The 14,684-nt window shown below is 43.5% G+C and overlaps 1 protein-coding gene across 10 annotated transcripts in view; it reads left to right on the top strand.

The window, feature by feature from the left end:
- Positions 1-14,684, top strand: part of LOC140639096 (general transcription factor II-I repeat domain-containing protein 2) — a 66,688-nt gene that overhangs the window by 25,271 nt on the left and 26,733 nt on the right. For 9 of the 10 annotated variants that reach the window (XR_012035946.1, XM_072837532.1, XM_072837526.1 and 6 more), the window contains 4 exons: positions 7,946-8,084; positions 10,451-10,570; positions 13,522-13,705; positions 13,880-13,908. Coding sequence is in view for 9 of the 10 variants with exons in the window: in XM_072837532.1 (XP_072693633.1) it covers positions 7,946-8,084; positions 10,451-10,570; positions 13,522-13,705; positions 13,880-13,908 (472 nt within the window). In the remaining variant the exon portion in view is untranslated. Of the gene's footprint in view, positions 1-7,397; positions 7,528-7,945; positions 8,085-10,450; positions 10,571-13,521; positions 13,706-13,879; positions 13,909-14,684 lie in introns of all 10 variants that reach the window. The other variant, XM_072837531.1, reaches the window with a different exon arrangement.

The raw sequence follows: 14,684 nt of genomic DNA, 5'->3' as shown, positions 1-14,684 counted from the left end.
ATTTGAAGAGAGAACTAGAAACATTTTACCAAAGAATTGACCACATTCCTTCATATGACAGATATTCATGAAGTGCCTTGCATATCTAGATGGGTCTTTAGGCCTTGGGGCCACAAGCCTTGAAAAGACAGATAAGGTCCTGCCCATATGATCTCATGTTCTATCTAGGGAGACAGACAATAAACAAATTCTATGTGGATATGTTCATATCAGTAAATATAATAAGTATTATAAAGAAAAGGAGGGGGGAGCCTGGGTGGCTCAGTTGGTTGAGTGTTTGCCTTCAGCTTGGGTCATGATCCCAGGGTCCTGGGATAGAGCCCTGTGTCGAGCTCTCCGCTCAGCGGGGAGTCTGCTTCTCTGTCTGCTCCTACTCCTATTCATGCTCTCTTTCCCTCTCTCTGTCTCTCTCAGATAAAATTTTTAAAACATAAAGAAAAGAAGGGTCAGGAAACAGATATGGAGCAAGAACAGGTGGTTATGACAGGGTGGTCTAGGAGAGATTCTCTGGGTAGTTGCCTTTTCTGCAAAGATGTGGATGAAGGGAATAAGTAGGCCAGGCCCGTATCCAGGAGCAGAGTATTCAGTGAGAACAGATTGTGCAAAGACCCTGAGGTGGGAACAAGTGTGGTATTTTCTTCCATGTATTTATTTTTAAAGATTTTATTTTAGGGCCAGAGAGAGAGAGCATAGATGGGGAAGAGGGCCAGAGGGAGAAGAAGAGGGAGAGAGAGAGAAGAATCTCAAGCAGACTCCATGCTGAGCATGGAGCCTGGCTCAGGGCTCGATCTCATGCCCCCGAGATCATGACCTGAGCCAAAATCAAGAGTCAGATGCTTAAGCAGCTGAGCCCTCCAGGTGTGGTATTTTCAAGGAGCATCAAAAAGTCCAGTAACGGGATCCCTGGGTGGCTCAGCGATTTAGCGCCTGCCTTCGGCCCAGGGCGTGATCCTGGAGTCCCAGGATCAAGTCCCACGTCAGGCTCCCTGCATGAAGCCTGCCTCTTCCTCTGCCTGTGTCTCTGCCTCTCTCTCTCTGTGTGTCTCTGTCATGAATAAATAAATAAAATCTTAAAAAAAAAAAAAAGTTCAGTAACATTGAAGCAGGGGGAGAAAAGGAAAAGGGGGCAGAGGTGAGCTTCAAGAGGTACCAGGTAGCTAAATCACGGAGTGCTCTGGGCCTTTCTCCTCAGTGTGGTGGGAAGATTTGGAAGGTTCTGAGGGAAGGAGTCATGTGGGGGAGTGGTGCTTGTATGAGCAGTCAGTTAACATGGAATAAGACTGGAATGCCGGGACACCAGTTAGTGGGCTAGTAGGCTGTGGTTCAGACAGGAGAGTTTGGTGGCATGGACTAGGCTGGGAATGGTGGGAAGAAGTGATGCTTCTAGAATGATCTGTAGAGTTGACAGTATTTAGCAACAGATTGGATGTGAGTTGTGAGGTTTTCTTGGGGGAAAATCAAGAGGGTTTTTTTTTTTTTTTTGCGGTAAAATATACAGATACAGATCACAAAATTTACCATTTTAACCACTTTAACCAGTTCAGAGGCATTAACTGCATCCACTTGTCATGCAGCCACCACTACCATCCTTCTCCAGAGCTTTTTCATCCTCTTCAACCGAAAATCTGTACTCCTTGAACAAAATTGTTCCCCTTACGCCCTTCCCCCAACCCCCTGAGAACCAAGAAGTTTTGGTTTTTTATTTTTGTTTTTGTTTTTTTAAGATTTTGTTTTTAAGTAATCTCTACCCTCAATGTGGGACTTGAACTCACAACCCCAAGATCAAGAGCCTCATGCTCCTACCAACTGAGTCAGATAGGTGCCCCTGGTTTTTTATACATTTTTATTTAGGAATACTTTAAGGGGATGCCTGGGTGGCTCAGTGGTTGAGCGTCTGCCTTTGGCTTAGGGCGTGATCCTGGAGTCCTGGGATGGAGTCCCACATCAGGTTCCCTGCATGGAGCCTGTTTTTCTCTCTGCCTATATCTCTGCCTCTCTCTGTGTGTCTCTCGTGAATAAATAAATAAATTTTTTTAAAAAGAATACTTTAAGGATTTACAGAAAAGTTGCAGATTTGCAGGGAGCTCCCATATGCTCCTCACCCATCACTTATGTAAACTACGGCACATTTATCCAAATCAATAGATAGTATTGGTACATCACTACTAGCCAGCTCCAGAATTTCCTCCATTTTCATCAGCAATTTTTTAAAAATTTTTGATTTTAAAATTTTTAAAATTTTAAAATAAAAAAATTTGATTTGGGGCTCAAACTCACAGCATGGGGCTCAAACTCACAACCCCAAGATCAAGAGTCACATGCTCCACCAATTGAGCCAGCTGGGTGCCCCAGATTTCATCTGCATTTTGACTGAGATCTTTTCTCTGTCCCCGGAGCCTCTTGTGGCATCACACCACTTTCAATCATCAGGTCTCCTTAGGCACCTCTGGTCTGTGATAGCTTCTTAGTCCTCCCTGGTTTTTTATGACCTTGATGGCCTTGAAGAGTACTGGTAGGTATTTTATCAAATCTGTTAGTTTGGGTTTCACTGAGACTCTGCCTTCTGTTTGGACTGGGGTTTTGGAAAGACCATGGAGGTGAGATGCTCCCATTCATACATTGTATCAGGGGCGCATGACGCCAATGGGACCTGTCACTGATGAGGCCTACCTGGGTGACTGGGTCAGGGTGGTGCCATGGTTAGTCTTATGTGTCAGCTCAACTGGGCCACGGGATGCCCGCACATCTGGTTAAACATTATTTCTGGGGGTGTCTGTGAGGGTATTTCAGGAAGAGATTAGCACTTGAATTGGTGGACAGAGCAAAGAAGACAGCGCTCCCCACTGTAGGTGGGTGTCCCCCAGCCTGTGGAGGGCCAGAATAGAACAGAGTCAGAGGAAAGGTTGAGTCCCCTCTTTGCCCAAGTGCTTGCTGGGGACATCCATCTTCTGCTCTTACACTCCTGATCCTGGGGCCTTCAGACTCAGAGTAGAATCCACACCATCAGTTTTCCTCTCTCAGACTTTTGAACTACACCACTAGCTCTTCTGCAGCCCCAGCTTGCTGACAGCCCATCATGGGACTTGTCAGCCTCCATAATCACATGAGCTAATTCCTCATGAGGAACCTCATATTGGAGAGAAAGAGAGAGAGAGAGAGAGAGAGACTTTTATTAGTTCTGCTTCTCTGGAAAACCCTAACACAAATAGTGGTTGTCATGTTTCTTTGTCATCCAGTTACTATTTTTCCCCTCTATGTCCTGTTCTTGGGAAACCGGTCACAAAGACCAGCCTACAAATAATGATCCTCAGTTTTCATAATGGGAAGGTGACAAGACGTCTCTCACAGTTCTGGTGGGAGTGTGAGCCCCTCTGAAATGCTACTTGTAATATGCTTTAAGAATCTTAAAAGAGGGGATGCCTGCGTGGCTCAGTGGTTGGGCATCTGCCTTCAGCTCAGGGCGTGATCACAGGGTCCTGGGATCAAGTCCCACCTCAGGCTCCTTGCAGCGAGCCTACTTCTCCCTCTGCCTATGTCTCTGCCTCTTTCTGTGTGTCTATCATGAATAATAAACAAAATCTTTAAAAGAAAAAGAAGCTTAAAAAAAGAACCTTTAAAAAGGGATGCTTGGGTGGCTCAGCAGGTGATCCCAGGGTCCTGGGATCGAGCCCCACATTGAGTTCAGCGAGGAATCTGCTTCTCCCTCTCCCTCTGCCCCCTCCACAATTTGTGCTCTCTCTTTCTCTCAAATGAATAAATAAAATCTTAAAAAAAAGTTTAAATAATTTACACCTTTTGACTCAGCTGTATGAATCCATCCTGCAGAAATAATCACACATGGACAGAAATGATTACATTCTTGACATTTATTGTAGTGTGATTTGTAATAGTAAAAAAACTTTTCAGTAGTGTTGTGGTTAAGCTACAGCATATACATAGGAAAGAATATTGTGTATTCATTCAGAAATCATGTTGTTCAGAACTTATCAATGCTCAAAAACAATGAAGAGCAAATAAAGCAGAATGGCATCCTATAGAGAGTAGTGCAATCCAGTTTTGTTTGTAAAAATTATGTGTGTGTGTGTGTATGTGTGTTTCAAAGTGTGACTCATGTGTAATTCTGTGCAGTGGGATTACCAGTTATTTCTTCTGTGTGCTTTTCTGTATCTGCTAAAATTTTTATAATATACATGTATTTTTTAAAGATTTTATTTATTTATTTGAGAGAGAGAGAGAGAGAGAGAGAGAGGCAGAGACACAGGCAGAGGGAGACGCAGGCTCCATGCAGGGAGTCCGATGTGGGACTTGATCCTGGGGTTCCAGGATCACACTCTGGGCTGAAGGCAAGCACCAAACCGTTGAGCCACCCAGGAATCCCCTACATATTTTATTTTTACTTATTCATTTGTAAAGATTTATTTATTTGAAAGACAGAGTGCAGGAGGAAGGGGCAGAGAGAGAGGGAGAGAGAGTCTTCAAGCAGACTCCCCACTGAGTGAGGAGCCCGACGCAGGGCTGGATCCCACGACTCTGAGATCATGAGCTGAGCCAAAACCAAGAGTTAGCCCCTTAACCAACTGACCCTTAACCCAGCTGCCCTTATTTATTTTTCTTAGTCAGCTGCATGTTCAGTGTGGTGGGGCTTGAACTCACAACCTTGAGATTGAGTCCCATGCTCTACCAACTAAGCTCTACCAATATGCACCCCTGTAACACAGATATTTTATAATGAGGAAAAAAACCCGCCTTTGGAAAGATCCTTTCTACCAACAATGACCTAAGTAAGGCTAAACATTAGTGACTTCACCTGATACTTCAGATTCTATAAGGTTCTATACTTCAGATGGATGAGGTGCTGAATTTTTGGTTCGTTTGATAGAAATACAGAGAGATTTGCCATGAAGCTAATGAAGCTTAACCTTCCTTCTCCCCTCTCACGCTGGCCCCTCCCCTAGTCATGGGAAAGCCCCGGCAGTGCGTGTTTGTGCAATTTGCTAAATAAGATATTTTAACCACAATGGTTAAGGTTTCTGCATCCTACTCTTTCTCGCCACCATAGCCCCTGTATCCGTTTGTGATTGACACTATCACAAGTTCCCCAAATGTAGTGCTTTTAAACAACACACACTTACTATAAGACAGTTCTAGAGGTCAAGGGCTGAAATCAAGGAATTACCGGGGCTGCATTCCTTCTGGAGGCTCCCAGGGAGAATCTGTACCTTACTTTTCCAGCTTCTAGAGGCCACCCACTTTCTTCAACTACCGGCCCCTTTCAGCAAGGGCATCGCTCTGCCCTCTGGTTCTGTTGTCACCCCTCCTCTTTTGCCTCCCTCTGTACCTTGTCAAGACCTTTGGTGATTCCATGGGCCCACTTAATAGTCCAAGAAAATCTGCCACTGTCAAGATACAAAAAATAATCACATCCACAAAGTCCCTTCTGCTACATAAGGTAATATGTTCATTCACAAGCTCTGGAGATTAGGACATGGACACCTTGGTGGGGGGGCGATTATTCTGTCTCCTGTGATCCCCTGTGTCAGGCAGTACTGGAGTGGACACAGGTACCTTTGGGGCTTCAAAGGGGAAGCTCAGTTGGGGATACATTTAGTTTAGTGTTATTATGTGGCTTGCTGTTATTTCTATGTAGGGGTAAGTTATTGCTAGACACCCTAGTGTGAGCATGGTTTCTGGGAATATTCTTATGGTTCATTGTGTCAACTAACCCAGTAATAGGACACAAAGGGATCTGAGGTCACAGTGCTATGAACATGTACTCATCTCCAGAAGTAGGTGGGTAGTCAAGGAGAAACAGGTTTTAAATATACAGAGTCAGGGGCGCCTGGGCGACTCAGTCTGTTGAGCATCTGTCTTCAGCTCAGGTCATGATCCCAGGGTCCTGGGATCGAGTCCTGCATCAGGCTCCCTGCTTCTCCCTTTCCCTCTGCTTGTGCTCTGTCAAATAAATACATAAAATCTCTCTCTCTCTTTTTTTTTTTAATGTACAGAGCCAGAAACTAGTCTGTGGGAAATTCTTCCAATCAGTAAACAGGTAAATTGTAAATAGAGAACCTGTTTGTCAAAACAGAAGTTCTCTCTGGTCGACTCACCAAAGTAGCATATGCACTTATAAATACACTACACGTTCTTTGAAATCTTTGGAAGGATCTACACAAAGTAAATATCACAGATTTCTTGTCTATCAGGAATTATGCTATATATAACAGGAAGTGTGTCTTATGCATGAATTTTTATTTTCTGCATCCTTACATCAATAATAAAAACGTAATCAACCAGATTAGGGGAAACATTAAGTTATCTCTTTGTTCTCACTATAGAAAATATTTTTTTTTCACTATAGAAAATATTTTAAAATTGTTGTCATAGGAAGAGGCAAAGAGTCTGTAGCCAAAAATATAGGGGAAAGAGGCATGTAGAAGAGGCAGGTCAGCTGGTAAAGAAACTGCACCCAATTCTGACAAGCAACAAACAATTTTTTGACACCAACTGGGTGTCCTGCAATTTGACTCAATTCTGACTCTATGCGGAGAGAGATCCCACAGGTTAAGGGCTCAAACCTACAAGGCCTGCCTGCACTTCAGATGCTAATTAACATCAAGTCAAGATTGTCATCTGTGCTTCTGACCTATGGCTATAGGTTGGAAGTTCTAAAGACCCCGCCCTCCTTGGGTTTGATTCATTCACTAGAGCAGCTTGCAGAACTCAGAGAAACATTTTACTTACTGGATCACTTTTTTTTTTTTTAAGATTTTATTTATTTTATTTATTTATTCAGGATAGACATAGAAAGAGAGAGAGAGAGGGGCAGAAACACAGGCGGAAGGAGAAGCAGGTTCCATGCCGGGAGCCCTCGATCCCGGGGCTCCAAGATCACGCCCTGGGCCAAAGGCAGGCGCCAAGCCACTGAGCCACCCAGGGATCCCCCACTTTTTTTTTTAAAGATTTTATTTATTTATCTATGAGAGAGAGAGAGAGAGGCAGAGACATAGGCAGATGTGGGGCTCGATCCTGGAACCCCGGGATTATGCCCTGAGCCAAAGGCAGGCGCTCAACCGCTGAACCACTCAGATGTCCTGATAAAAGACCCCTTTATTGCTCTCTTAGGAAATTCCAAGGGAAAAAAAAAAAAAAAAAAGGAAATTCCAAGGCTTTTAGGAGCTCTGTGCCAGGAACAGTGAATGAAGACCACTGTTTTATAAATCACAATATCATAGGTCAGTAAAAATATTAATTTAGTGTTAATAAGTTAATAAAATAGGTTTTTCTCTGGGTTTTATGATGTTTATGGTATTTGCTTGGTGGATTTGTTTTGTTTCTTTTGGGGATTTTTCTCATTCTATTTTTTTTAAAGATTTTATTTATTTATTCATGAGAGACAGAGAGAGAGGCAGAGACACAGGCAGAAGGAGAAGCAGGCTCCATGCAGGGAACCCGACGTGGGACTCTATACCGGGACTCTGGGATCACGCCCTGAGCCAAAGGCAGATGTTCAACCGCTGAGCCACCCAGGTGCCCCTTGTATTTCTTTTAAATTAAGTAATCTCTGTGTCCACCATGGGGCTCGAATTCACAATCACAATATCAAGTCACATGCTCTACTGACTGAGCCAGCCAGCACCCCTGTGTTCTTTTAAAAAAAAAAAAAAATTATTCATTCATTCATTCATTCATTCATTCATTCATGAGAGACACACAGAGAGAGAGAGAGGCAGAGACACAGGCAGAGAAAGAAGCAGGCTCCATGCAGGGAGCCTAGCATGGGACTCTATTCCGGTCTCCAGGATCAGGCCCTGGGCTGAAGGCAGTGCTAAACCACTGAGTTACTCGGGCTGCCCCCTGTGTTCTTTTCTTAAAACAGACCTCTCAGGCTCTACAAAATCTGGATCTGCCATGGTATATAATACTTTATTCTTTGTTTCTATTTCAGTGTAAAGAGCTGGCCAAGTCCAAGGCAGAAGTGGCCTGCATCGCAATGTATGAGACAGATGTGTTTGTTGTTGGAACCGAGAAAGGACGTGCTTTTGTCAATGCCAGGATGGATTTACAGAAGGATTTTGCAAAATACTGTAGGTGTTAACAGCTTTATCCTTTGTTTTCATACCTCTTAAAATCTTTACAGGGAAGACTTATGTAATATTTTCTAAGGTGTCCTGAGCATTATCTTAAAAATGGCTCTGATACGTCTCTTTTGACTTGACATACCAGTGAATAGCTGCCTAACACTGATGAGTCCAAGAAACAGGGTCAATGTACTTTGTACTGTGTCCTCAGCAGCACCTTGGTTTTGTAAAATAAATTTAAGAAACATAGAGTAAGTTATCTTTCATTCCTTTTATAAACCCACATTTTAAAAAATTCTGGGGCACCTGGGTAGCTCAGTCAGTTGAGCTTGTGACTCTTGGTTTCGGCTGGGGTCTTGATTTCAGGGTTGTGAGATTGTGCACCGATTTGGGCTCCACACATGGGTTGGAGTCTGCTCGAGATTCTTCCTCTCTCCCTTCTACCCTCCCCCCCTGCTCTTATGTGCCCACTCACTATCTCAAATAAATAAATAAAATCTTTAAGAAAATTCTTATTTTACTCAATTCCAAAGGAAAGCAAAAAAACTCAGGACTTGTTAGGTATTGCTCTGAGTTAATAACCATTTTCCCTTTTATCACTGTGGGATCTTCAGAGCTCTAAATGTGTTATGAGTGGCGAGGAGCACTAGTGAACACATGTGGCCATATGTGATGGAAACTAGTCTAGGGTGTTAAAACCTACACCTTGTATAGTGATGATCTCTACCATGGTAGGTCATCTACTAAATATTGAGTTAGCATCATAGTATTTTCTGGAACCAAGAAAGAGGAAAAGAAACCACAAAGGTTTATCAGAGGATGTAATGTGAATGTGAGTGTGGAAGAAGAGAGGATAGATGTAGATATAGATATTTCCAAGAGTTGTCAGAGGGAATGTGGGCATAAATACATATCTATATATGTCAAAATCATATATGTATGTATGTGTATACACACACACACACACACACACACACACATATATATATATGTGCAAGGAGAAAGGAATTGATTAATGCAGATTGGTTTCCAAGCCCAAGATTAGGGTCTCCACTCTCAGGAAGATAGATTCAAATATGAAACAATCTTTAAATAGTACAGTGAATGTATAACTGATGAACAGGAAGGGTATTCTCAATTCATTGTCAGCTGCCAATTGGATTTTTCAAAGATTTATTTATTTATTTAAGAGAGAGCATGAGCTGGGGGAGGGGTAGAAAGAGAGGGAGAAGCAGACTCCTCACTAATAAGGAGCCTGACACAGGACTCAGTCTCACGACCATTAGATTATGACCTGAGCTGAAACCAAGAGTCAGACATCTAACCAACTGAGCTACCCAGGTGCCCCACCGGTTGAATTTCTAATCATTGACATTTAATTACAGATTTTTTTCAAGTTTCACAGTTGGCATGCTGGTTTTTCAGATATAGGGCTATGTGTACTTTCCATTTCTTCTGGTGCCTATTTCAGTAAACTTCATTTTCAAGTTCATTTTTAACTAGTTGATTTCATTAAGTTGTTGAATTTGGTGGCAAAAAGTGGTTTATAATATTTGCTTTGTAATTTTAATGTCTGTATGTATGTCTCTACTTTTGTTCCATGGTGAAGGTCTTCCCATAACATGACTGTTACTTTCAGACTATAGAGCAAATGATATTTCTGTTATCATTTCCTTTGAGTTACTACTATTCCCTGTGTGTCGAATTATTTATAGTTCTTTATCAGTAGATTCATTTCAGAGGTGATCACTGTTATATATACCAGAAATACATTCTTTGTGCTTTTTTTTTCTTTTGAGAGAGAGAGAGTGCATGCACAGAGGAGCGGAAGAGAAAAGAAGTAGAGGGAAGGGGCAGAGGGAAAGAGAGAGAATCTTGAGCAGTCTCCACACTCAATAAGGAGCTCAGTGAGGGGCTTGATCTTACAACCCTGAGATTGTGACCTAAGCTGAAATGAAGAGTTGAATTCTTAACTGACTGAGCCACCCAGGCACCCCCAATTTTTTTAAGATTTTGTTTTGTAAGTAATCTCTACACCCAATGTGGGACTTGAACTTACAACCCTGAGATTGAGAATTGCATGCTTTACAGACTGAGCCAGCCAAGGGCTCTATCTTTGTGGGTTTTTTAAATTAGAAGATCTTGTTTTAAGGAGCACCTGGATGGCTCAGTTGGAAGAACATATGACAATCTCAAGGCTGTGTGTTCAAACCCCACGTTGGAGGTAGAGATTACTTGAAAAAAAAATCATGTTTTATGTCTATTCATCCCCTCTCCCCTTTTTATCTTTGCACTACCAGAAGCATAGACATTCAGGGAGTATATGAGACAGGTGTTTGGATACTGACGCTGTACCTATCACTCATTTACAGGTATTGCTGAGGGGGTGCACGAGGCCAAACCCCCTTGCCCTACAAACAGGATGCAGATCGATTCAGGAGAAACGGAAATACTCAGAAAAGCAGTCGAGGACTATTTCTGCTTTTGTTATGGTAAAGTTCACATCAAGCATTAATTATGAATAATTCACCAAGAATCAGGACAGTGTTACAGATCACCTTATTGGCATGACTACTTAGATGCCTCTTGAAGTTTAAAACTCCACATGCTCCTTAAGTGAAGAGCCAGTTCTTTAGTACGGAGCAAGTCTTACAGAACACATCCTGATCTCATCTGGTCCGTGGAAACCTCTGACTGATCAGACTTCATTCTTCATTCTTTACTCCCATGCTAGGGAACCCCCACTGCAGGGCCAATGTAATTACAGTTGACTCTTGAACAATGCACAGGTTAGGGGCACCGACCCCTGGCACATTGGAAAGTCTGCATCTAACCTTTGGACCCCTTGCCCCCGCCAGAACTTACCTACTAAGAGCCTACTGCTAACTGGAAGCTTTACTGGTAACAGAAATAGTCAACACATATTTTGCATGTTCTGTGTATTATACAATGTATTCCTACAATAAAATAAGCTAGAAAAAAGAAAATGTTATTAAGAAGATAGTAGGGAGGGGCACCTGAATGGCTCAGTCGGTTAAGCATCTGCCTTCAGCTCAGGGCTCTCTGCTCAGTGGGGAGTGTGCTTCTCCCTCTCCTCCCTGCTCATGCTCTCTCACTGGTGCTCTCTCTCTCTCAAATAGATAAATAAAATCTTGAAAAAAAAAAAAGAAAAAAGAAAATCGTAAGGAGGGTGTGCTGGGTAACTCAGTTGGTTAGGCATCTGACTTGAGTTTGGCTCCGGTCATGATCTCAGGGTTATGAGATCAAGCTCTGTATTGGGCTCCATGCTCAATGTGCAATCTGCTTGAGATTCTCCCTCTCCTTCTGTGCCCCCTCTTAAAGCAAATAATAAATAAATAAATAAATAAATAAATAAATAAATAAATATCTGAAAGAAGAAAAAAAAATCACAAGTTTGGGCACCAACGTCACTGGCGTTGGCCTCTCCACCTACTCATGTCTTTCACGGGGATTAAGATAAAGTTTTTTTTATTAATTTATTTTTTTAAAAGATTTTATTTATTCATTCATGAGAGACACAGGAAGAGAGAGAGAGAGGCAGAGACACAGGCAGAGGGAGAAGCAGGCTCCATGCAGGGAGCCCAACATGGGACTCAATCCCGGGACTCCAGGATCACGCTCTGGGCCCAAGGCAGGGCTAAACCGCTGAGCCCCCCAGGGATCCCTAAATTAATTTATTTACTGTAATCTCTACACACCCAATGTGGGGCTCACACTCACTACCCCAAGGTCAAGAGTCGCAGGCTCTTCTGACTGAGCCAGCCAGGTGCCCCAGGATGGGGATTTTTTTAAATACAAACACAGTATTTTATTTTATTTTATTTTATTTATTTTATTTTTAAAAAGAGTTTGTTTGTTTATTTATTTATTTATTTATTTATTTATTTATTTATTTATTTGAGAGAGAGAGAGAGAGAGAGTACAAGCAAGGAGAGGGTAGGCAGAGGGAGAGGGAGAAGCAGGCTCCCCGTTGAGCAGGGACCTGATGCAGGACTCGATCCCACGACCCCGGGATCATAACCTGAGCTGAAGGCAGATGCTCAACCACCAAGCCACCCAGGCACCCTCATCCTACACAGTATTTTAAAAAGCTAGGTAACTGGGATACCTGGGTGGCTCAGTGGTTGAGTGTCTGCCTTCAGCTCAGGTCATGATCCCGGGGTCCTGGGCTTGAGTCCCACATTGGGCTCCCTGGAGGAAGCTTGCTTCTCCCTCTGCCTATGTATCTGCCTCTCTCTCTATGTCTCTCATGAATAAATAAATAAAATAAGGCTAGGTAACCAAGGAGCACCTGGCTGGCTCAGTCAAAAGAGCCTATGACTCTTGATCTCAGAGTTGTGAGTTCAAGCCCCACATTGGGGGTAAAGATTACTTAAAAATAAAATCTTTGGGGATCCTTGGGTGGCTCAGCGGTTCGGCCTAGGGTGTGATCCTGGAATCCTGGGATCGAGTCCTGCATCAGGCTCCCTGCGGGGAGCCTGCTTGTCTCTCTGCCTGTGTCTCTGCCTCTCTTTTTCTCTTGAATAAATAAATAAATAAATCTTAAAAAAATAAAATAAAATCTTTTTTAAAAAGGGTAGTGACCAAATAACTATACAAGTGTTATACTTAGTTGTGATATCGGTACCTTCCTTTCACATATTTATGGGGCCTGTAGGGCCCTGTGAGCGTTTGACTGGGGAGGACCTCGAACATAGGGGATCTTGAGGTCTCCGGTACACTTCTCGGAGAGAAACAGGCCTCCTTTACCTGGGAGCCGGTCAGCCAATGCGGGAAGGCTGACATGGCCCCAAGATTGCGATGTGAGGCCACATTGACTCTGTAGTTTCTCCACAGGCAAGTTGGCCTGACTTGTGCAGAGTGACACAGGGACGTAAGGACATTAAGCATCGGCTAGGGGTGCTCATCCTCTGCTGACAACGGCCTGAGTAACCATGGGTGCTCTGCAGCCCTGGGTGCACCACCTGCAACAGAATGGAGAAAAAGACCTGTTATTTCCTCTCTCTTATGTGAAGATGTAAAGTAAAATGTTTTATAAGTTTTTCCTCTGGCCCTTTGGGAATTTTATTAACTTGGGTTGTAAGGAATAGGGGGCCCTTCAGCTTTTACTGTTGCTTCAAAGCCAAGTGTCACCACCTGTATTTCTTTTTTTTTTTTTTTTAAGATTCTATTTATTTATTCATGAGAGACACACAAAGAGAGGCAGAGACATAGGCAGAGGGAGAAGCAGGATCCCTGTTGGGAGCTGGATGTGGGAGTCAATCCCAGGACCCTGGGATCATGCCCTGAACCAAAGGCAGACACTCAACCACTGAGCCACTCAGGTGCCCACCACCTGTGTTTCTTTACTGCACCAAACAAAACCAATTGGTTTTGGCTCATCTTCATTCCACCTGAAGGCATCTCACCTCACCTCTTCTAGGTAAAGCCTTGGGGACGACAGCAATGGTGCCTATTCCGTATGAGAAGATTCTGAGAGACCCAGCAGCTCTGGTTGTGCAGGGGCTTCCAGAAGGAGTGGCCTTTCAACACCCTGAGAACTATGGTCTCACCACCCTGAAATGGATCTTGGAGAACAAAGCTGGGATTTCATTCATCATAAACAGGTGGCAGGCTCTATCCCCCTCGTGACGGCTAGTTCTTTTGAGGGAGGATAAACTGACAGCTGAATTTCAATTTGTTAATTAAGTCCCATTCAGCACTTAGAAGTTGGTTATTCAGATTTTTAATCTGTCTTCCTTGTGTGTTCATGTTGGGTAACAGTATTGGTTTTCTTGCAGACCTTTCCTAGGTCCAGCGAATCAGCTAGGTAAGTGACACTTCTCATACCCAATGCTTGCCCTCAGCTGCTAAGCCAGTTCTGCTTTCCTTCATTAAAATGCAAGTTTGGCACATTCTAGAACTTGTATATTCCTTGCCTTCTCTCCATGGAGGAAGCACCCTCTGACACTCCAGGGTGGAGGGGGTCATGCTGCTTTCATGGGTATGGAACTCAGGGAAGGACGCACCTTAACAAGAGCTGAGACCTGGGTTTTTGCTCCCAGATCTCCATCCTCCCCAGTCCAATGCTCACAGCTTGCTCAAACCAGCAAGCTTCCACAGCCAAACCATGGAGGGGGGTAAGGCCTACCTTCTCCTGGAGTACAGGAGCAAGAGGATGCTGGGTCACTTCGTGGTCTTTGACCAGCAGCCACCAGCCAAGCATTATTGGGATTGGAGGTGGGTGTAGGAAGTATGATCATTCCCGTGCTCATGAGACTCTAGAAGGAATGAGATTGTCCAACAGAGAAGCAGGGGTGACCCATGGTCTTCTCAGAATGGCTGGTGGTAATTGCCTTGGGTCCTGGGAAGGGGTTAGGCCTGTGATCAGAAGAGCTGCTTGGAGGATGAGGCTCTCAGGCTAAGCAGGATATCAACTTGCTGGTTCATGGGAAGCCCCTCCCACGTGCTTAGGCATAAAAAACTGTGGGTGGGTGTTGGAGGCCAGACTTAAGAACTCACACCCCTTCATCATCTCCTTAACTTATGATGAAGGGACCAAAAAATAATAATTCTGCCAAAAGCATTTAGAGATCCACCTCTGCC

Source organism: Canis lupus, chromosome 8, assembly GCF_048164855.1.
Source record: "Canis lupus baileyi chromosome 8, mCanLup2.hap1, whole genome shotgun sequence".
Taxonomy (NCBI): Eukaryota; Metazoa; Chordata; class Mammalia; order Carnivora; family Canidae; genus Canis; species Canis lupus.
Note: the sequence above shows the minus strand (reverse complement) of the source record. Positions and strands in the feature narration are given on the sequence as shown.